Source organism: Stegostoma tigrinum, chromosome 14, assembly GCF_030684315.1.
Source record: "Stegostoma tigrinum isolate sSteTig4 chromosome 14, sSteTig4.hap1, whole genome shotgun sequence".
Classification (NCBI taxonomy): Eukaryota; Metazoa; Chordata; class Chondrichthyes; order Orectolobiformes; family Stegostomatidae; genus Stegostoma; species Stegostoma tigrinum.
The window spans coordinates 52,340,556-52,365,195 of NC_081367.1; the positions used below are offsets into that span (position 1 = coordinate 52,340,556).

A 24,640-nucleotide genomic window follows, 5' to 3' on the forward strand; every position below is an offset into this window, starting at 1 on the left:
ATCATGTCAAATTCTGAACAGAGGATTCAAGGATGTGGGACTTAATTACCATTGGAAAAGCTGTGTTTTTATTCCCTTTCAGAAAAGCAAAGTGAGAGAAGGTAAGCATTCAAAATTGTGAGAAGTTTAGACAGTGCAGATGTAGAGAAACTGTTCACCTGGAATAGAGAGCCTATGAACCACAGGACATAAATTTAAGGGGACAGGCAAAAGAAGCAATTGAAATTTGCAAAAAAACATTAATGCAGCGAATGCTTACAATCTGGAATGCACAGGTTGAAAGAGTGGTGAAGGCAGATTCAGTTATTGCTTCCAAAAGTGAACTAGGGAAACACCAAAAAATGGTTTTAAAAAATGGTCACAAGGAAAGGGCGAGAAATGAGAACACCTGAAATGCTTTTGCTGAGTGATGGCATGGACACAGTGAATCAATAAGTCTACTGCTATGATCAGGCCAACCTGTGAATCAATGTTAAATTAAAACAAAGAATTGAATGTGCTAGAATCTTAAGCAAGAATAGAAATTGCTGGAGAGACTAAGCAGGTCTGTCGCATGTGTGGAGAAATAGCAGAGTTACCGTTCCAAGTCCAGTGATCCTTCATCATATGATGCTAGATCTGCTGAGAGCTTCAGCAGTTTGAGTGCTTCAGTGATTCAATCTAGGTGGCAAGATGGCCGTAAATGAGGCTGGGGTGGGAGGAGAAAAAAATACTGATTTAAGTAGTATAAACCCATCCATTTCATGCTCTGTTCAGTCAGATGCAGGATGGCTAGATATAAAGTTTCCTCTACACTATTCCAGCAATGCCTCAACTGTAATTACAATTAACAGCAGTGCAATAAGGTACTTTATTCAGTTTCTTACATCAGCTGGTGCTTGGAATAGGACTGTAAGATTAGTGCTACTTTGTATAAAACTCTTCAGTTTTGTAAGGTCCATAACTTTAACGAGCGATGTTAGCATTGGCCATATGCCTTTCACATGAGGTCCTAACAGCTAACCAAAAGAAAAGACTTTTATTTTCATTAATCTAGACTGGTTTTAAACCAAATCACCAAAAGATGCATGAATTTATCTTTTGGTCTCTTGAATTTATTAAATTCGATGGGTGCCAAATTCGGGCGCAGTTAAAATGTTGTAATGAGACTTCCCTGTCCACTGAAATGGATGAAAAATGAAATCACACAGCATTATTCCATGCACCATGTCAAAAAACATATTTAATCATGTGGGAATTGCAGTGAACAAATTCCCTGCTGTTATTTCTACATTACAATGCAGCTTGAACTTAAAGTGCTTTGCACTGTTTTGAAATTATGAGAAGTCCTGTGTGAATGCCAGCTTTTTATAATTAGACAATATTGGAACTGTTTAAGATGAATTTTTTATTCAAATGGTAACTACTTTAAATCATTTATTAGAACAAAGAAGCTGATGCTGTGTCATTGGATGGACAGAATCTCTATCGGGCTGCAAAGGAATATAAACTAAAGCCCATTATTGGTGAAACGTATGATCAAGGTATTGCACTTAGGGATCAAGTGATCCATACCATTAAAAAGGGGTATTCTACTTTAATGGTTGTGTTACTCAAATAATAATCCAAGGGTGTGGTTCCAATGAACCTGCATTCAAATGCCGTCATGGCAGGAAATCTGGCATCGGTGAATTAGTAGATCCCTATAGCGGAAACAGGTGCTTTGGCCCAACAAGTCCAAACCGACCCTCAGAGCATCCCACCCAAACCCATCCCCGTATAACCCACCTATTCTACACATTCCTGAACACTATTTGCAATTTAGCATGGCCAATCCACCTAGCCTGCACATCTTTGGAATGTGGAAGGAAACCAGAGCACCTAGAGGAAACCAACGCAGTCACGGGGAGAATGTGCAAACTCCACACAGACTGTTGCCTGAGGGTGGAATCGAACCCAGGTCCCTGGTGCTGTGAGGCAGCAGTGCTAGCCACTGTGCCAGGATCATCATAAATAATACAGTTGACTCTCTAATGTCCTGTAGAATGGAAACCTTGCTGGCCTTACCCTGTTTGCCCCATATGTGACTCCAGGCGCACACCAACAAAGTTGACTCTTATTTGTCCTCCTAAGTAGCCTGACAAGCACACCAGCTCTGCCTGGCTCATAGGCCATCCTTTCCTCCCTTTTAAGTTCAAGGTTTTCAGAAGTCTGGAATTCATAACCATTTAATTGGGCTGCCCGCTCAACTCACTAATGTTCAAAACTGAAATGGACGGACTAGCAATTTAGAGTGGTCTTAAGGATCAGGAACATGCTTGTTTCTCTGACTTTTATTAAATTATTGTTTTTTTGGGAACTTTATCTTGAGAGTACTGTAGAAGAATCTGGTAAGTCGGTTGGGTTAGTTTATAAAATCATCTGTATGTATATTGGGGGAGGATGGTTATGTGAGAGTAAAGGAGATCTGAAGTTTGTCTGAGATCTCCCAACTGCTGAGGGGGTAGAAACCATTTCTTTAAATTAAAAAAAACTTTATTCGTAGAACATACAAAAAAAACATATTTACACACCTACCCAGTCATGCTAGCCGTTCCGGGTTACCCTGGGGGTATGTACACCAACTAAAAAAAAGCAAAAGACAAAGAAAAAAACCCGGCGATTGTCTCCCCGCCCAGTCCCCGTTGGCCTCCTGACCAGTTGGGGAAGGCGCCAGCTGGGCCCAGCTTCCAAGTGGGACCCCTGTTACATTGTGGCCGAGGGGTCTCATACGGTGGTCTTTCCCCACCGCTCCTTGGTGGCGGCTGCCCCAAGCTTTAGCGCGTCCCTCAGCACGTAGTCCTGGACCTTGGATTGCGCCAGTCTGCAACACTCGGTTGGGGTCAGTTCTTTCAGCTGGAAGACCAGCAAGTTGCGGGCAGACCAAAGAGCGCCTTTCACCGCATTGATGGTCCTCCAGGTGCAGTTGATGTTGGTCTTGGTGTGTGTCCCGGGAAACAGCCCATGTCATTGAGCTGCTTGGGATGAACCTCAACAAATACCACTGCATTCCCCTCCAGACATCCTGCGCATAGGTGCGCTCCAGAAGGAGGTGATTGACAGTCTCGTGTCCCCCACAGCCAACTCAAGGGCAGCATGTGGTGGTGCAGAGATCCCGGGCGTGCATAAAGGATCTCACTGGCAGAGCCCCTCTCACCGCCAGCCAAGCAATGTCCTGGTGCTTGTTTGAAAGTTCTGGCGATGAGGCATTCTGCCAAATGACTTTGGCAGTCTGCATGGGGAACCACACGACGGGATCCACCCTCTCCTTTTCCCGAAGGGTTTCAAGGATATTATGTGCTGCTGAGGGGGTAGTAACCATGTTTTTTGTATAGAGGTGGTATGGTATTGAGAGGCATGATTGAAATGCTGGTCCACCCAGATGATTTGTTAAATTTCTTTTAACTGATTTTGATTGTAATACATGATAACAAAGTGTGAAGCTGGATGAACTAGGCAGGCCAAGCAGCATCTTAGTAGCACAAAAGCTGACGTTTCGGGCCTAGACCCTTCCCAGAATGATAGCTTTTGTGCTCCTAAGATGCTGCTTGGCCTGCTGTGTTCATTCAGCTTCACACTTTATTATCTCGGATTCTCCAGCATCTGCAGTTCCCATTATCTTTGATTGTAATACATGTTCTCTGTCTTTCATGCCTGTTTAGAAGCTGGAACCCTTTTTTACGCAGTGGCTGTTGTCAGAAAAGCAGACAGTTCAATCACTATCAACAATCTGAAAACATTAAAATCCTGCCATACTGGAATTTATGAAGCAGCAGGGTGGAGTGTTCCTATTGGTTATCTGATTAACACTGGGAAAATATCTGTGATGGGTTGTAACATTCCAGAAGGTAATGCTTAAGCAATTGATTCTTAATGATGTCTGTCAATTGCATTTTCTATCTGTTCCTGTCTTTCTTGCTGAGGTTTGTATTGACTGATTCCTTAAGTTTTCAATTATCCATAGGTCCATTCTCTTCATTATGATTTGTACATTTACTTTAGTGATAATTTGTCATGATAAGAGGATAGTTTATGATACTTTCCTAACCCATTTGTTCAAGAAAGGGTGATGTATGCAGTCGAGACCTAACATTTATTAATCTTGAGTTGACATCTTAATTTTCACTTAATTGGTGGATGTTCCCATTATCTCAGATACTTAATCACTTATTTCTCACAGCCATTTTTAAGGTGATTTTTATTGTCTGTGGTGTGTGGCTGAAAAGAATGTACTACACCCTTTTTACATACAAGAGATATGGTGTAAAAATTGCTTTTACCCTTAAAGCTATGTAAATTTAATACACAAAATCACACTATTAATTTAAACACTCTGCTACACAGAGTATGTAAAAGGTGATGGAGTACAGTATACTTAAGTACACGAAGTCTCAACGACTTAAAGCCTAAAGATTTAGACAGTTACTAACTTAAATGCACCATTATTATAAAGTTAGCCATAATACAGATTTATGTTCAGCCAAATGTTGCCTTTCTTCTAAAACCAATTAAAATAAGCCAGTGCAGAGTGCAGCTGTAATCATGATTCTTTTCCAGTAACTACTCCCTACTATCTTGGTTGCCTCTTAAGGAGTTCTTGATCGAGGACGATGATAATTGCCTGAGTAATCTTGAAAATTGCATGTTCTTACAATCATGAATTGATCTAAACAGGGGCAGCTGGTGTGTTGATACCTTCATTCTGATCAAAATCTCATGGTCCATTTCTCTGTCAATAGAATCTAAGCAGAGTGACATGATTTTGAAGTATTAAAATCTAAATCAGTTAATTATGCAGAATGTATTAGATTAATCAATATAGCGTGTGTTTATAAGTAGGTCTACCTTGGAATGTTAATTTCCCTACGAATCCATACAGCCTTTTAATGATTGCACTCTTCCCATATAGGTAACTAATGCAGTGTCTACAAGTTCTCTTGTACATTTATTTCAGTCTGTGAATTTAGATTTAGGACCTAGCTTCAGTAGCCTTTAGCATCATTGTGTTGAAAGGAAAATCTATTATTTTTGATAGCTTTGTTCATCACTGAGCAGCAACATAACAAGTAGATGATTAGGCCTTTGTTGATTAATTGGGATGTTTAGCTGGTTTAACTCTAGCTATGTCATCGAGGTGAATTCCTGACCAAACTGAGCCTTAAGTTTAGAATTGATGACATAGCTAACCTAGAAATGGAATGTAAACTGTTTTTGTAAAGTAGAACTGATAGCTCAATTTAAGGGAATCCTTAAAGGTAAATGACAATACATGAAACAAAAATGTTAATACCTTTTGGAATAGCTGGTCATAATGTTCATTAATGTTTCAGCATTTCATTGGCTGCTGAGGTAGCAAAACATCTAGTAATTGACATGACAAATGTAAAGGCAGCAAGTCAGTTTTTGTCTGCAGGATAATCTGATGTAAAGCAATTGAAATTCCTATTTGATAGCTGACAATGTAGAAAAGTAGTTAGGGAACTTTTACTCACTTTAGGACATGAAAGCAGAATTGAAGGTGCAGTTGACAGTAGGTACAGTGAGTGTTAGCTTTATAAGGCATGTCGTGTGTACAGCTCTTCACTTAGTGTTTAGCTGATTTTAGAACCTATGGAACCAGTTCTGCATATACTGCTCTTTACAGGTAACAATATGTCAATTAAGGCCACGCCTGATGCAAGTTGATATGCCTAGCATCACTCCTTATCTTTGAGGCAAACTTGATTAAGGATCTTCAGGCGAAGGAACCCCTAGGGGGCAGTGACTATAGTATGATGGAATTTAGCCTGCGGTTTGAGAGGGCGAAGCTTGAATCTGATGAAATGAAGTTGTAATTGAGTAAAACTAACTATAAAGACGTGAAGAAGGAGCTGGCCAAAGTTGATTGGAAGGGGAGACTAGCGGGAAAGACAGTAGAAAACAATGGCAGGAGTTTCTGGGGCTAATTCGGAAGGCACAGCAGAAATTCATCCCAAGGAAGAAGACTTGAGGGAAAGATGAGGCAACATAGCTGACAAGGGAAGTCAGGGACAGCATAAAACCAAAAGAAATGTACAATATGGTGAAGATTAGTAGGAAGCCAGAGGATTGGGAAGCCTCTAAAAACAAGTAGGTGACAAGTAATAAAGCAATAAGAAGGGGTGGAGATGAAATATGAGGGTAATCTAGCTAATAACGTAAAAAAAAGATTCTGAGAGTTTTTTTTCCAATATAGAAAGGCAAGAGTGGACTTTGGTCCACTGGAAAATGAGACTGAGGGAGTAGTAATGGGGAACAAAGAATGGCAGAGGAACTGTATGGGTACTTGCATCATTCTTCACTGTGGAAGACACCAGTAGATTACTGGAACTCGAGAGTTAGGAGGCAGAGGTAACCCCAGTGGATCACAAAGGAGAAAGTGCTGGGGAAGCTGAAAGGTCTGAAGGTAGATAAATCACTTGGACAGGATGGGCTGCGCCATAGGTTTCTGGAGGAGATAGCTGACGGGATTGTGTAAGCACTGGTGATTATCTTTCAAGAATCATTGGTATCAGGGAACGTGCCAGAGAGTTGGAAGAGAGTGAGGCAGAAGACAGAAAATTATAGGTTGGTCAGCCTGACCTCATTCATTGGATGGATTTTAAGAGTCCATTATTCAGAACGAGATTGTGGAGTATGTGGAAGTGCATGGTAAAATAGAGCTGAGTCAGCACAGCTACATCTTTGTTGGGGTGTTAGGAGCAACCTACTGGCATGGATAGAGGATTAGCTATCTAGCAGGAAGCGAAGATTTTTTCACAAAATGCAGCCAGTGACCGGTGGAGTTGGAACCACAACTATTTACAGAAAACATTGACGATCTGGACATAGGAACTGAGGGCTTTATTACTCAGTTTGCAGACAACAAAGACAGATTAAGGGACACATAGTGTTTAGGACACAGGGAGGCTGTAGAAGAACATGGACAGGCTAGGAGAGTGGGTAAAGAAGTGGCAGATGGAATACACTGTAGGAGATTGTGAAGTTATGCACTTTGTTAGGAAGAAAAGAGGCATGGACTATTTTCTAATTGGGAAAGGCTTCAGAAATCTGAAACACAAAGGGACTTAAGAGAATTCTGAACCAGGACTCCTAAGGTTTACTTTTGGAGTCAGTTGGCAATTAGGAAAGCAAATGCAATTTTGGCACTTATTTGGAGAGGGCTAGAGTACAAGATCAGAAGTACTGTACTTGAGGTTGTGTAAAACGCTGGTCAGACTGCATTTGGAATATTGTGAGCAGTTTTGGGCCCCATATTGAAGGAAGGTTCTTTCTGGTCTTGGAGGGTTTCAGAGATTTACAAGAATCATCCTGGGGATGAAGGCCTTGCCTTGTAAGGAGTGGTTGATGACTTTTAATCCGTACAGTTTAGAAGGATGAAGGAGAATCTCAAATTTACAGTATGCTGAGAGACCTGGATAGATTGGACGTGGAGAAGATGTTTCCACTAGTAGGTAGGACTAGGACCAAGGACATAATCTGAGAGTGAAGGAACGACCCTTTTAGAACTGAGATAAGGAGGAATATCTTCCGCCAGAGGGTGATAAATCTGTGGAACTTATTGTCACAGAAGGCTGTGGCAGCCATGTCATTGAGTGTATTTAAGACAGAAATAGGTTCTTGATTAGCAAGGGTTCAAATGTTAAAGGGAGAAGGCTGGGGAATAGGATTGAGAAACATTTGCGCCATGATCAAATAGCCATGCAAACTCGATAGGCTGAATGGCCTAATTCTGCTCCTATATATTATGGTCTTTGATAAACAGAAGGATGTGGGGAATTCCCAACACGAAAAGCCAATATCTCAGTGTAGTGGATGTACCAAAAGAAATGACTATTCTAGAATGTTTAACACAAAGCACTTGACCAAAAGAGCGGAAGAGGAAATAAAGAAAACCAAAATATCAGTTGAAAAGTTTCAAACATAAACTGGAAATACTGCTGCTAATCTTAAAAATAGAAAACACTGAAACATTCAGTTAGTATTTCAAATCAATAATCTTAAAATATTGCATGATTTACAAATCTTATTGTCCTCTTGAGCCACTCTTGTGAACGGCATCCAAGGTTTTCAAATTCTCAGGACATTGTGTGTGTGTGTGTGTGTATTAGCTTTGGTATCACATGGATTTTGGGTCAGGTTTTTGAAAGTATATTAATGAGTGACATTTTTACAAAGACCTAACAACTTCACAGTCACCCTTACTAATAATAACAATTTTAAAAACATAAAACTAATTCTGAAATTGACACGGTCAGATTCAAATTCATGTTCTGTAGATTATTAGTTTGGCTGCTGGTCCAATGGCCTAACCATTAAGCTACTATATCCATTAATCTGGATGAGTGGAAAATTACAGACTGGTGAGCCGAGAAGTTGAGAACCACAAACATCTGATTTTTCAGGGCACACAGTTTGTACAAGCAACAGATGGTCAAAAAACTGTTTTGAGTGTAAACACGGGGTAATTGTGTGACTATTTGCTGTAATTGGGATCTAAGATGAACATAATAAATGACTAATTGATGAGCACTTCTGGCTAAAACAAGACGCAACTAAAATTAATGGGACACTAAATAGATGGAAACCTGGAATGATGGATCACTTTTCATTTATTGAATCTGATATACTCACTTTGTGCACATTTTCATCTGATAGACATATGCACCCAATGCTTACAGAAATTTTACCTTCTGCACACTGGGGACCACGGAAGGCAAAAAAATGCCTCTCAGGGCAAGGTGTAAAGTGGATAACTAATTTACAATTGTTCATCTCCTACCTTGTGACAAAATCTAAGATTACTTGCAATTTTCTTTTCTTTTTGAATCATTATCTTATTTAGTAGTAAGAAATATATGCCAATGTTTATGCAACATAATTTTTTCTAATTGAATTTTAATTAATGCCAGGAGCTTGTGTTTCAAGCAGGACCACCTAAAAGGAGTTGCCTTTACACTACTTATTAATTATTCATATTTTTCTTCTTTTTAGCTGTCAGTGAGTTTTTCTCTAAAAGCTGCATTCCTGGAGCACAAAATATACACTTTCCATCAAGCCTCTGCCAGTTGTGTATTGGTGACGAGAAAAATCAAAATAAATGCGCTGACAATGCTAATGAGAGGTACTTTAGTGACAATGGAGCATTCAGGTATTGCACGTTAACTTCTGATCATTTGTCGTAACTTTTTTATTATATAACAAATAGTTTGACAAGTCTTTCAAGCACTTAACAGTATATAGTATAAGCATGATAAAAATTATCCCTTTTTCATAGGCCTATGAGGTGCAATGCTAATTCTTACAGCTGATGAGTCACCAGGTTCAAACCATACTCTGAGTATAGTCAGCTGATGGGGAGGCTTGTAATATTATGAAGTTTCAGTAGTACAGAATGATTACCTTTAGTACTGGTAAAAATGTTTAGCTAAGAGACAAATGCATTTATCATGAGATTTAGTACACCACAAAACTACTGTAGAATGATGACAGCAAAAGAATGCGCAAATCCTGATAATGTCTTGATAACTGGCTTAGTTACTATAGGTTGGCTATTGGAACAATGTGGAATTTTCATCAAAAAATTCTTATTCTTTCAAAAACCAATGTCTTATATGTGGAATTAGAATATTTAAATTGTAGGATATGACTTAGCGTAGAAACGGCCAGATCAGCTGAGGTATTTTGGTGAAATGTTGGCAGCAGGACCTACATTAATTAATGCTAATAATGACCATTATTTGTGTTAATATGACTTGGCCTCTGAAATTGGTTTTAGAAATGTTCCTAATTGCTTATTATTATAATTTGTATTTGTTTCCAGGCACTAAACCAGTATTTTGCAGACTGGCACTTAAGTGATGATTAGACATAATTTTTGTGAAGCAGTGTAATTGGGACCCTCACATCTACTTTCACTAAAGGTGCAGAGCATGCTGGCTAACACACACTGGCAGACTGCAGGATGACCCAGGGACTGAAAGACAATACCAACAGGTTTTTGGAGATGTCCTTGAGGTCTGCAAGAGGAGGAAGGGCTTCCTGTAACAGCACAGGCAAAGTACACCACCTTAGCCTCCTCGGTGCTGTGGTTGTCACTGCTGTAGCAGATGATGCTGCTGTTCTTGGCCTCCCTCCTGCAGACCAAGCGGAATCCCTAGCAAGATGCCAGAGACCAACCACACACTTAACTCAGTTGGATCTGATAAAGTGAATAGCACAGCACACAATATTTTTAGGAAGAAAATTCAATAAACAAATGAGTTAAATGTCTTTTAGAATGCTGAGAAAGTCTTCAAGGTGGCCCAGAAACACCTGAAGTGTTCCAGTGGCCCTTTTCACAGTAGCAGCTACAAGTGAACATGAAACGGCAAGTACGCCTTTAAGAAGCTTTTGAACTAAAGAGACTTTTTTAGTCAACCTATTCAGAGATCATATTACACACCTCTGGTGCAGGTGGAATTTTACTCAAGGTCTCTTGGCTCAGAGTACAGGTGCTACCATTGCATCACAAGAACCATTGAAACACGCATTAACACATTCTTAGCTCCCACTTAACTGGTTGTATTAGGAGAGCATGAGTAGACAAGTGCTCATAACCAACGCAGTGTGGAGTATCTTTGCTTAGCGCAGCAGGCACTTTAAGTTTCCAACAGCCTTTGTGCGTGCCCTTGGGCATTTCAAGCGTGCATTTCAACTCCTTTACCAAAGCAGCAAGCCAAATTAACCTTTTTTGCTCAAAACTCCATCATGTTTTTTATTTCACTGCTGGTGCTTGACAAGGTGTTTATCAAAACTTGCTTTCAAAATCATGTTCCCTTTCTCACCATGTCCTGTCTCTCGTCCCCCCACTCCAGTGGGACAGTCTGTTCTTTTCAGCCTGGCAGTTAGACCACCATTGTTCTGCCATTCTCACATTCCAATCACTTAATCTGTATTATCAACATCCTCTCTCCCCCGCACTCCGTTGCCCAGCCCACACTGTTGCATAAATGCTGACTCCACACTTCGTCAGCTGTGATGAAGTGTCATGTAGACTCGAAGTGTTAGCTTGCCTTCTGTCCAGGATGCTGCATGACCCATTGTGATGTCCAGCATTTTTTGTTTTCAGTACAGAACATAGAACAGTACAGCACAGTACAGGCCCTTCAGCCCACGATGTTGTGCTCACCTATTATCCTACTCTAAGATCAAACTACTCAGCATACACTACATTTTACTATCATCCTTGTGCCTATCCAAGAGTCATTTAAATGTCCCTAATGTATCTGACTCAACTCCACCGCCGGCAGTTCATTCCACACACCCACCGCTCTCTGTGTAAAGAACCTACCTCTGACATTTCCCCTATATCTTCCTCCAATTACCTTAAAATTATGTCCCCTCATAATAGTAATTTCTGTGCTGGGAAAATGTCTCTGGCTATCCACTCTATCTATGCCTGTCATCATCTTGTACACCTCTGTCAAGTCCCCTGTCATCCTTGTTTACTCCAATGAGAAAAGCCCTAGCTCCCCCAACCTTTCCTCATACGACATGCCCTCCAGTCGAGGCAGCATCTTGGTAAATCTCCTCTGCACCCTCGCTAAATCTTCCTCACCCTTCTTATAATGAGGCAACCAGAACTGAACGCAATATTCCAAGTGTGGTCTAATCAGGGTTTTATAGAGCTGCAGCACAACCTCACGGCTCTTAAACTCAATGCCCCTGACAATAAAAGCCAACACACCATATGCCATTTAACAAGCCTATGAACTTAGGTAGCAACTTTGAGGGATCCATGGAAGTGTACCCCAACATCCCTCTGTTCCTCCACACTACCAAGAATCCTGCCATTAATCCTACATTCTGTATTCAAATCTGACCCTCCAAAATGAATCACTTCACACTTTTCCGGGTTGAATTCCATCTGCCACTTCTTTGCCCAGCTCTGGAACCTGTCAATGTCCCATTGCAACCTACACCAGCCCTCCACACTCTCCACAACTTCACCAACCTTTGTGTCATCAGCAAACGTACTAACCCACCCTTCCACTTCCTCATCCAAGTCATTTAAAAAGATCACAAAGAGCAGAGGTCCCAGAACAGATCGCTGCGAAACATCACTGGTCACCGAGCTCCAGGCTGAATAATTTCTATCTACTGCCACCCTCTGTCTTCTGTTGGACAGCTAATTCTGTATCCAGGCAGCCAAATTTCCCTTAATCCCATGCCTCCTTACTTTCTGAATGAATATACCTTAGGGGACCTTATCAAATGCCTTGCTAAAATCCATATCCGCCTTATCCACTGCTCTGCCTTCATCTGTGTGTTGTCACACCCTCAAAGAATTCAGTAAGGCTTGTGAGGCATGACCTGCCCCTCACAAAGCCATGCTGACTATTTCTAATCAAACTATGCTTTTCCAAATAATTGTAAATACGATGTCTCAGAATCCTCTCTAATAATTTGCCCACCACAGAAGTAAGATTTTACCATCTGCAATAATTTGCTCCTACATCATGCTTTTCTTAAAGGAACTTTAGCACCTGCTATATTTTCTGTTCTATACATACTAATTTTATTGAATGTCATACTGCAGACCTGTTTAAGACTGAATATCATAATTGGCATCATTTGACCATTCATATAACTTAATACTTCGTACTGTACTTGAACCTCAAAAAATGTTTATCCCTTTTCTAATGTTTTGGAGTGATTTATCAGTCTTTTATGCTTAATTGAGAAGCTCAGCCTTCCTACACATTTGCTAAAAATTCTTATTTTTATCAATTTATTCTTCCCTGGGCACAAACAAGCCATGGGTAGATAACATATGGGTGATCTGGTGTCAATCCTTGCCAGTCCCCTTCTGCAAGGAGTTTCGAGGTACCCTGATAGTGATTCTGTGTCCTACTTTTTCCTTCTTATAGTAATGACATCGACATCAGGAATTCAGCAGATAGATGCCAAGTGAAGCTTTCTGCTTCATTGCACTATATTTCAGAAAGTAGTGTAATATTGAGCATGAGCTATTAAAGTGCAGTTTTCTCTCTGCCCCTCCTTTTGGAATAAATATCATGTAAATGTGGAACTCCCTTTGTTTGCTCCCTCGATCACAGTTGTGCACTTGACAGCAAATGGCACTGATGGCATCCTGTTTTTTAATGTAAGCAGACAGCTGACAAGCTCTCTGATATTAACCCTTGCTAGAAAAAGAACCATTTTGCAAAATATTGTTTTGAATGCTAGTTGTAATATTCATGTGCAGCTTGGCTGTTTTGGCTGCTGTTTTAGGATTAGGTTTGGAGGTGAAGGGATATGGTAACTGGAAGAATAACAACAGCATGCAATTGTGTTAAGACAGAAAGAACTGCAGATGCTGTAAATCAGGATCAAAAATAGAAGTTGCTGGAAGAGTTCAGCAGGTCTGGCAGCATCCGTGAAACAAAAAATCAGAGTTAATGTTTCAGGTCAGTTGATTCAGTTCTGAGGAAGGGTCACTGGACTCAAAATGTTAACTCTGATTTTTTCCTTACAGGTGCTGCCTGACCTTCTCAGCTCTTTCATTAAGTTTTGTTTTTATACAACTGTGTCATTTGTCACAGTTGCAATGTTTTACTCTCAAGATACAATTTACTTGTAGCTAGCGATTTAAGTGTACCCCTCTTTCAATGTAGGTGCTTAGCTGAACAAGCAGGTGATGTTGCCTTTGTGAAACATTCTACTGTACTGGACAATACAGATGGTGAGTTACAGTGTAACTTATTACATTCTATTCCATTTACGTTTGATCTGTTAAAGAATTTGTGCAATATTAAGATAAACAAATAGATTGATTACAACTGTACTTTCCATATGTTCCCTTTTAAGTTTTTTTTAATTAAAAAAAAACTTTTAGCTCCCCACAGCCCCTCTCACAGCTTGCCTTGGTTTAAGAATATGATTTAGGATAATCTGTCCTGTGAGAGCTATCCCAAACATCAAGCTCACTACCCTTCATGTGATGACTCTTTTGTTCAGATTAGTCTGCACCGTCATCATTTTAGGGAACGTTGTGTGTGCTGCTGCACCTATCTTCTAAGTGTATGGTTTCTTTAGTGGCTTACATGTTTTAGTGTCTGCGAGGGTAGCCAGCTTCTGGTCTAAAACAAAGAATCTTGTAGAGTAAACAAGATTTAGTTGATTGCATGTCTTCACCTATTTACAGGTTTTAAGGGTAGACTCCCCATAGCTGATAGGTCTTAGCCTTGGGTCTGTGTCCCACAAAATTCTACTTTTCCCCCAAATCCTATAACATTATTGGTGCTGATTGCACTCAATCAAGTGTTAACTGCTTCAAACCCTTCTAAATCTGTATAGAACTTCTTCCCCAAGCTTTTCCTGATAACTATTACTGTTTTACATATTGTTTATATAATTGCATTTACTCCACCCCATTTACCCTACCCGCACCCCCAAGTCTTTGACTTTACAAATTCAAACAGTCTGGAGGTTTTAACAACAAAAACAAAGTTGCTGGAGAAGCTCAGCAGGCCTGGAAGCATCTGTGAAGCAAAAAACAGTTAATGTTTCGGGTTTGGTGACTCTTTGTCAGAACCGCCTGGAGGTTTTACTATTCTTCCTAAATATATTCTCTGCAGACTTTGAAGAAGGATAGCATGATGTGTAAAAAGGTAGTTTTCTTCGACTGTCTTACTGATAGTCTGAGGTTCTGTTCAGAACCAGAGGACCTTTTAATCTCTTGCATCTCTTTCATGGGGGACATTATCCCTGCTAGAGCAGACATTTATTTTCCTTTGCAGCATTTTGAATCTTTGACCATGTTCCACACAAGAAATTAGAACTGGTTGGCAGACAGGAGGCAGAGAGTTGGAATAAACGGGTCTTTTTCGGAATGGCAGGCAGTGATCACAACTGGGATACTGCAGGGTTCGGCGCTGGGACCTCGACTGTTCACAATATACATTAATGATTTGGACGAAGGAATTGAATGCAATATCTCCAAATTTGCAGATGACACTAAGCTGGATGATAGAATGTGCTGTGAGGAGGATATAAACAGGCTGCAGGGTGACTTGGACAGACTGGCTGAGTGAGCAAATACTAGGTAAATGCAAAATAATGTGGATAAATGTGAGGTTATCCACTTTGGTCACAAAAACAGGAAGGCATATTGTTATCTGAGTGGTGGTAGTTTAGAAAAAGGTGAGCTGCAATGAGACCTGGGTGTCATGGTGGAACAGTCACTGAAGATTGGCACGCTGGTGCAGCAGGCAGTGAGGAAAGCTAATGGGGCATGCTGGCCTTCATAGTGAGAGGATTTGAGTATCGGAGTAAGGACATCTTGCTGCAGTTATACAGGCCTTGGTGAGGCCACACCTTGAGTACTATGTGCAGTTTTGGTCCCCCAGGTTTGAGGAAGGACATTCTTGCTTTTGAGGCAGTCTGTGAAGGTTCACCAGACTGACTGCCAGGATGGCAGGACTGACGTATGAGGAAAGACTGGATTGACTGGGCTTCTATTCACTGGAATTCAGAAGAATGAGGAGGGGCGGGGGCCTCTCATAGAAACATGTAAAATCCTGATGGGACTGGACAGGTTAGATGTGGGAAGAATGTTCCTGATGTTGGGGAAGTCTAGAACTAGAGTTCACAGCCTAAGAATAAGGAGTAAGTCATTCAGAACTGAGGTGAGGAAGAATTTCTTCACTCAGAGTTGTGAACCTGTGGAATTCTCTCCCACAGGAAGCTGTTGGGACCAGTTCATTAGATATATTCAAGATGGAGCTGGACGTGGCCCTTGCGGTTAAAGGGAACCAGGTGTATAGGGAGAGGACAGCAATATGATTCTGAGATTGCATGATCAACCAGTGCAAGAGTTTCAGTAACTGGTGTGATTTTTCCTATTCTTGTTATTTCATCTGCAAAGCCAAAGGGCAACTTCTCACTTCTCTCCCATAAGACATAGTGAATCCATGTGCACTGGAAAATCAATCAGCAAATTTGGCACGCAAGGCATTGTTAAAAATGATAATTTTTATTTTCTTGTCATTGCGGTCACCCTGGGAATTACAGCAAGAAATCTTTTTAATTGTTTTAATTTGTTTTCACTCTCGAGATGCCCCCGCCTTTGGATTTCTCATCACAAGACTATTTTCAAACACATCGAACCCTGCATCTGGTCTTATCTTACATGTATAACCAATTAATCTATCTGATTATGGCTGGTCTACTTTATCTTGGAGGCAGTCACATCTTTTTGTATGGTCCTCGCATGAACAGCTGATGGGATTGACATGCTCTAAGGAAGACTGTTGTAAAATGCTCCCTGGCCAACATCTCTATCTCCGGCTTGCTACAGTGTTCCAGTGCCCAATGCAAGCTGGAGGAACAACACCTCATTTTCCACTTGGGGACCCTACAGCTGTCTGGACTCAATATTGAGTTCAATAATTTTAGGGCCTAAACTCCCCCATGTCCCAGCCCCCATCTCACACACCAGGCCTTGATACCACATAGCCTGCCATTACACACCCCCTGTTGTTAGTCACTAACAGTCCCCATTAACAACCATTCATCCTCCCAGCCTGATCGTTAGCAAATCCTTTGTCTGTCCAACTGTCTTTCTCTCTCTTTGGGCTCTGGCCTATCGTTTACCCTCTACCCCACCCACCTCCCTATTTTCTGCACATAAACTGACATTTTCCCAGCCACCATCAGTTCTGAGGAAGGGTCACTGGGCCCAAAACATTAACTCTGTTTTCTCCTCCACAGATGCTGCCAGACCTGCTGAGCTTTTCCAGCAAATTTGTTTTTGTTGTAAAAGTACATCAGACTCACCCTACCTTAGCTCGAAACCAACATATTTAAAAGCACCAGAAGCTTGCTTACCAATTTTAAGCTGCCACAGAAACATTTGAAGCCAAAGCAATGAATATTTTAATATAGTTCTTTCAGCCTAAAGGGATCAAAGAGTATGAGAAGAAAGCGGGAAGAGGTATTGAATTGGATGTTCAGCCATGATCATTTTGAATGTTGGAGCAGGCTGAATGGCCTACCCCTCTTATTTTTCTGAGTTGGGCCAGCAACAAGGTGCCTTAGTTGGCAATTCACCACAGCCTAACGAGAAACTCATTATCAAAAACTTACAAGATGGATCAAGATGCTGTTGAAGTCAAGAATGTTCCTTGCAAAACTTCTTACTCAATTCTGACATAGATCTTACCATAGCCTACTTCCCAACACAGATCTGTTAAATGTGTTCTTGACCAGTGATTTGCATCACTGATTTTCTTTTCCCCTTTGCCAATGCCCTCCCTATCCACATGCAGCTTCCACCATCTTTGCCCGCTGATGGCTGACCTGTTGATTTTTGTGACTTCATACACTACTATACAAGACCACAATTTACAAACTATGGGGATTTAGGGTGTCACGTGGTCAGACTGTGAATTTTTCACCCTCCTCCAAAACAGAATTGGTAACCCTGAATACATGCTGCATAGAACTAAGCTTGGTCTTTTTGCCAGCCTCTAACCAAACCTTAATCCCAGGAACCTATGTGCTCCTAGATAACAAAGTGTGAAGCTGGATGAACACAGCAGGCCAAGCAGCATCTTAGGAGCACAAAAGCTTTTGTGCTCCCGAGATGCTGCTTGGCCTGCTGTGTTCATCCAGCTTCACACTTTGTTATCTTGGATTCTGCAGCATCTGCAGTCCCCATTATCTCTGACATCTATCTGCTCCTAGTCTCCTTTGCAGGAATGATTTCATCCACTTCAGCACTCTGGTTTTGCTGGTCAAAGCCGCTAGATAAGAGGAAATTAATTTGCTCTATTGCTATATCTGCTTTAGCCTCATGCTCTATTTCACATTTACTTGACTGGTTCACTTTTTGGCACTATTTTCATTCTCCAATTCACTGCTCTATTTCCATTACAGTGTTCCTGTCCCCATCCAACCCATTACTCAGTAGTCTGTATCTTTAATATGAAAGATTGACAGTACATGTGTGAGAGACAATTTCATCAGTCTGGCTAGAACTAAATTTCACTCTGAGGGCAAAGAACACTTTGTTACTTTGTGTTCAATGGAAGGATGACAGCAAAAGTATGATCAAAAGTTACAGCCTTCGAGAACAGCAGATCATGGGATTACTTTGAGTACTTTGCTTTATAAACCTGCACCAAAGCATGATGGTTGTCCTATTTTGATTGCTATTCTTGATGTGGGGTGTCTCTATCCGCAGCTTTGTTCCCTGAATTCTAGCAGTTGTTACGTTCAGTGTAGGAGGTCTGGATTACACCTGCTTTCAGAGTTCTTGAAAGAAAGACATGCTACCAGCTCAAATCAGAACAGCACCAACTGCAACTCAGATATATGGTAGAGATGACATAAGCCCTTTAGTAACGTACACAAGAGCCCTGGAGCTGTGCCTGGTTGAGTGGCATGGCACACTATGGTACTGGAAAATGACTGTTTGTAATTGTGTCACTGTGACAGCTGTGAGATTGTTCAAGGACTGCTTGTTTCTTTTTCCCCTTTCCTTCCCCCATCTCCCAATCTTTCTTTGTTTTGTATGAAATGCTTGATTTTATTTCAGTATCACAACAGATTTGGGATTGATGCAAACTTACAGCTCAAGTGGTAGGGCTCTTGAGCTCAAATCAATCACTGTTGAGCCTATGTTAATCATTTGGAGTCAAGGAATGCTATACATTGTCCCAATAAATGACTAGAGAAATGTTGAGTTAAGCATCACTGATAAACTGTTGCTTTTTGTACTGCAGACTCAGTGTTACAAAAGGTCAGCCACAATTTCCAGTTAGGTGTGGTAAATCATAACTATAACTACCTGTGAAATATTAATTCAGTATGATTTAGCTAAAGCATGCAATAAACTGCTTTTCAGGAAGTAATCCTGCAACATGGGCAAAGAATCTTCGCTCAAGTGATTATGAGCTTCTGTGCCGTGATGGAAGTCGTGCTGAAGTAACAGATTGGAGGATGTGCCATCTTGCCAGAGTGCCTGCCCATGTAGTTGCAGTGAGACCTGATACCGATGGCATTGTTGTCTTCAACGCTTTGGATGCTGCACAGGTACACACCTTGCTCTCAAATGAACCAAACATAATCCTCAGATTTGAAAAAAAAACATAAACAAGGGAAAATAAGGATGCTTATTTAGTTAAATCTAAAAAGTAAATAATAAAAGCAAATCATAAGAACAAAAGTAGGTCATTCAACCCATCTAAGTCTGCACTGCCGATCAGTAAGATCATGGCTGATCCAATAATCCTCAACTCTGCTTCCCTACTTTTTGCCTATGACCTTTGACGCCCAACTGAATAAAACTCTCTATATTTCAGCCTTGAATATACTCAACGATCTTGCCTCTGTAGTCCATCGTGGGAAAGAATTTCACAGTTTCACTATCCCCTGAGAAGAAATTCCTCCTTATCTGCTCAATTTCAGAGTAAGGTGTCGCCAGTTATATGCTCTCATCCCAGAATCTCCCACAAGGGAAACAACCTATCAGCACTTATACTGTTAAGTGCCCGAAGAAGCGTGTATTTTCCCAGACGGTGTCCTCTCATTTTCCTAACTTCCAATGAGTACAGACCCAATGTAGTCAACTTTTCCTCATAAGATAAGCCCTCCATACCTGGGAGCAACCTACTAAATCTTTCTTTGACAGCCATCAATGCCAATAAGCAATCCTTTGATAAGGTGATCAAAGCCATTCATAGTATTCTAGGGGTGGTCTAGCTAGTGCCTTTTCTAGTTTTAACAAAATTTATCTAATTTTATGCTCCCATTTCCCTTAAAAAGCCAACATTCCATTTACCTTCCCTATGACCTAAACTTCTATGCTAGCTTGTTATGATGCATGCATGAGAACCACCAAATCCCTCTGTTCCATAGCTTTCTACATTAAACTGGTACTCAGCTCCACTATTCTTGCAAAAGTACACAACCTCACATTTTCCTATAATTTTTTGCTCACTCACTAACCTGTCCATATCCCTATGTAGACTTTGCATCATCATCATCATCAACACTACCTACAAACTTGGCAACAGTACACTTATTCTTTCATCCAAATCATTAAATATATACAAGCAATCCCCGAGTTGCGAATGGGTTCCATTCGTGAGTCTGTTTGCAAGTTGATTTATATGCAATTTGGAACAGAATGCAGGACAATACGAAATAAATGTTCATAAGTAAAAGGAAACACTCGTCTGTTCAATCTTTAAAATTATTATTGATACATCACTCTACAGGATCACATTTATAAATGAGTGGCTGTAACTCAAATGTTCATATAAATCTGGGACCTCTGTACTGTAAATAATGGTGGCACTCCACTAATTAAAGATTGCCATCCTGAGAATGCTCCTTTATCCTAACTGTCTGTCATTTATTAGTTAGCCATCTCTATCTCTGCTCATGTACTATCACACAAAACCTTACGTTCTTATCTTATTAAGTAGCCTAGTGTGCAGTACCTTATTGAATGCCTGTTGAAAATCCAAATATACTATGGGGATGCAGTGTCGGATCAAAATGGGATGCAGTGACTGAGTGAAATGGGATGCAGTGACTGAGGGAAATGGGAAGCAGTGACTGAGGGAAATGGGATGCAGTGACTGAGTGAAATGGGATGCAGTGACTCAGTGAAATGGGACGCAGTGACTGAGTGAGTTGGAATGCAGTGACCGAGTGAGTTGGGGTGCAGTGACTGAGGGAAAGGAGATGCAGTGACTGAGGGAAAGGAGATGCAGTGACTGAGGGAAATGGGATGCAGTGACTGAGGGTAATGGGATGCAGTGACTGAAGGTAATGGGATGCAGTCACTGAGGGTAATTGGATGACGTGACTGAATGAAATGGGATGCAGTGACTGAGTGAAATGGAATGCAGGGACTGATGGAAATGCGATGCAGTGACTGCGTGAAACGAGATGCAGTGACTGAGTGAAACGAGATGCAGTGACTGCGCGAAATGGGATGCAGTGACTGAATGTAATGGGATGCAGTCACTGAGGGTAATTGGATGACATGACTGAATGAAATGGGATGCAGTGACTGAGTGAAATGGAATGCAGGGACTGATGGAAATGCGATGCAGTGACTGAGTGAACTGGGATGCAGTGACTGGGGCAAAATTGGATGCAGTGACTGAGTGAAATGGGATGAGGTGACTGAGGGAAAGGAGATGCAGTGACTGAGTGAGTTGGGACGCAGTGACCGAGTGAGTTGGGACGCAGTGACCACGTGAGTTGGGATGCAGTGACCGCGTGAGTTGGAATGCAGTGACCGAGTGAGTTGGGGTGCAGTGACTGTGGGAAAGGAGATGCAGTGACTGAGGGAAAGGAGATGCAGTGACTGAGGGAAAGGAGATGCTGTGACTGACGGAAAGGAGATGCAGTGACTGAGGGAAAGGAGATGCAGTGACTGAGGGAAAGGAGATGCAGTGACTAAGGAAAAGGAGATGCAGTGACTGAGGGAAATTGGATGCAGTGACTGTTGGAAATGGGATGCAGTCACTGAGGGTAATGGGATGCAGTGACTGCGTGAAATGGGATGCAGGGACTGATGGAAATGGGATGCAGTGACGGAGTGAAATGATATGCAGTGACGGAGTGAAATGGGATGCAGTGATTGAGTGAACTGGGATGCGGTGACTGAGGGAAATGGTATGCGGTGACTGAGGGAAAGGAGATGCGGTGACTGTGGGAAAGGAGATGCAGTGACTGAGGGAAAGGAGATGCAGTTACTGAGGGAAAGAAGATGCAGTTACTGAGGGAAATGGGTTGCTGTGACTGAGTGAAATGGGATGCGTTGACTGAGGGAATAGGGATGCGGTGACTGAGGGAATAGGGATGCGGTGACTGAGGGAATAGGGATGCGGTGATGGAGGGAAATGGGATGCAGTGACTGAGGGAAATGGGATGCAGTGACTGAGGGAAATGGGATGCAGTGACCGAGTGAGTTGGGATTCAGTGACCGAGGGAGTTGGGATTTAGTGACCGAGTGAGTTGGGGTGCAGTGACTGAGGCAACTGTGATGCAGTGTCAGAGTGAAATGGGATGCAGTGACTGATGGAAATGGGATGCAGTGACTGAGTGCAATGAGATGCAGTGACTGAGTGAAATGGGACGCAGTGACTGAGGGAAATGGGACGCAGTGACTGAGGGAAATGGGACGCAGTGACTGAGGGAAAGGAGATGCGGTGACTGAGGGAAAGGAGATGCGGTGACTGAGTGTAATGGGATGCAGTGACTGAGGGTAATGGGATGCAGTCACTTTGGGTAATGGGAGCAGTAACTGCGTCCAGTTCTGGTCGCCTATTATCGGAAAGATGTGGATGCTTTGGAGAGGGTTCAGAGGAGGTTTACCAGGATGCTGCCTGGACTGGAGGGCTTATCTTATGAAGGGAGGTTGACTGAGCTCGGATTTTTTTCATTGGAGAAAAGGAGGAGGAGAGGGGACCTAATTGAGGTGTACAAGATAATGAGAGGCATAGATAGAGTTGATAGCCAGAGACTATTTCCCAGGGCAGAAATGGCTAACACGAGGGGTCATAGTTTTAAGCTGGTTGGAGGAAAGTATAGAGGGGATGTCAGAGGCGGGTTCTTTACACAGAGAGTTGTGAGAGCGTGGAATGCGTTGCCAGCAGAGTTGTGGAAGCAAGGTCATTGGGGTCATTTAAGAGGCTGCTGGACATGCATATGGTCACAGAAATTTGAGGGTGCTTACATGAGGATCAATGGTCGGCACAACATCGTGGGCTGAAGGGCCTGTTCTGTGCTGTACTGTTCTATGTTCTATGTTCCTCTTTATCCTGCTTGTTACTTCCTCAAAGAATGATAATTTTGTTAGGCATGAACCCCTACATGGAGCCATGTTGATCAGACTTTATTATATTTTATTATTTAAATGTTCAGTTTTAACTTCCATTTGAACATTCTCTAACAATTTTTCAATGTTAAATATGTGTAACATTACTTCTGAAATTGAGGAATGAATCATTGAAGTAAGATGATAAACCTTGGCATTACAAAGGGACTTTATAAGGAGACTTCGGGTCCAGAATCGAAATGTCAGCATTCCCTGCTCCTCTGATGCTGCTTGGCCTGCTGTGTTCATCCAGCTCTACTCATTGTTACCTTAGATTAGAGCTTGTTGGAACATAAGAATTCATGTTTAAGTGAAGGCAATTAGACCATGAAAGCTATCCCTGTTTTGTAAACCAGCTCCACCCAGTGGCCATCTCATCTCGTACAACTTGAACATAATACAGCATAGAAAAGGTGAGAGATAATGGGAACTCATTTGGCTCAGTAAGCCTGTGCCAGCTCTTTTCTAGAGTGATCCAGTTAGCCCAATTCCTTCACTTTATCTCCATATCTTTGTTTTGTTTTTAAATCCTTGAAATTTTTGTCCAATCCTTTTTGAAAGTCACTACATCAGTCCCTTTCAAATCCTAACCATTGATTGCATGAAAACTTCATGATACTTGCAGTTCTTTGCACCTTGCACATTGGAAATTCAACCAATTATTGCTGGGATCCGTTTTTATTAATTTCAGTAGCTTTTTTCATGACTTTATCAAACAAAGTGTATTATTCGTGCTGTTTCCTAATAGTTTACATGTCTGATTCGAGCAGCAATTGGGTTTCCTGCAGTGTTGGTTATAGAAGTAAAAAGATGGTTCAAATAATCATCGCCTATAGTAAGCTGAGATAACGATTTTTTTGAAGCAATTCGTTGATTCACTGCAGCTTTTCTGAGGATTTATGGATTATTCTTATAGTTATGTGTGTTTTGCCCACTGCTAATTGTCATTGAACTGATTGACTGACCGTTAACTACCCTCAGCCAACCACAATGCTGTTGGTCTGGAGTCATATGTAGAACTGGTTAACTATGACAGAATTCCTTCCCTAAAGAACATTGGTCAACCAAGGTGGGTTTTTACAACAATTGATGATAATTTTATGGTCAGCATCACTGAGACCAACTTTATATTCCAGTCATGTCAACTAAATTCAAATGAAACCCATGTCTTCAACGCCTGGGTCTCTGGATCACAAGCCCAGTAAAACTACTGCTTTCTCCAATAGAATTGTCATCTGCAATCATTCACTAACAAGTATGATTGTCCACTGAGGAAATTCCATGTCACTGGTCATGGGTTCTATGGGTCTTTGTGTGACTGATGAACCTGATCCTAGAGCCACATCTCCCAATATACATTTGGCAGGTGTTTCTGGGAGGTGGAATTGATCCTTGGTCTCAAGATCATTGGTATTCCTTTCTCAACCAATGTTGATGGTACTTCTCAAAGGTCTTAAAGTGGCATCCATATGCAGTCTGAATTTTGGAGCAAATAGACTCAACTAATTAGTGTTGAAATTATTTATATTTCTTTTTGATTAGATTACAGAGGAATTGGATTATGTAGGTCATATTCATAGTTTCTGTCCTCTAGGGCTGGGAGATCTGTTGGTAATAAACTCATTTAATTACAGAACAGAATTTAAGAAATATAGAATAAATTGTCATCCACACCATGAATTTCATTCTCCTTGGAATCAATAGAAAGATAAATTGAGC

General features: G+C 41.3%; 1 protein-coding gene across 1 annotated transcript in view; it reads left to right on the forward strand.

The window, feature by feature from the left end:
• Positions 1-24,640, forward strand: part of meltf (melanotransferrin) — a 78,394-nt gene that overhangs the window by 10,710 nt on the left and 43,044 nt on the right. Inside the window, exons 3-7 of the mRNA XM_048541860.2 lie at positions 1,424-1,523; positions 3,681-3,866; positions 9,031-9,187; positions 13,695-13,762; positions 18,929-19,116. Of these exons, the coding sequence (XP_048397817.1) occupies positions 1,424-1,523; positions 3,681-3,866; positions 9,031-9,187; positions 13,695-13,762; positions 18,929-19,116 (699 nt within the window). The remainder of the gene's footprint in view (positions 1-1,423; positions 1,524-3,680; positions 3,867-9,030; positions 9,188-13,694; positions 13,763-18,928; positions 19,117-24,640) is intronic.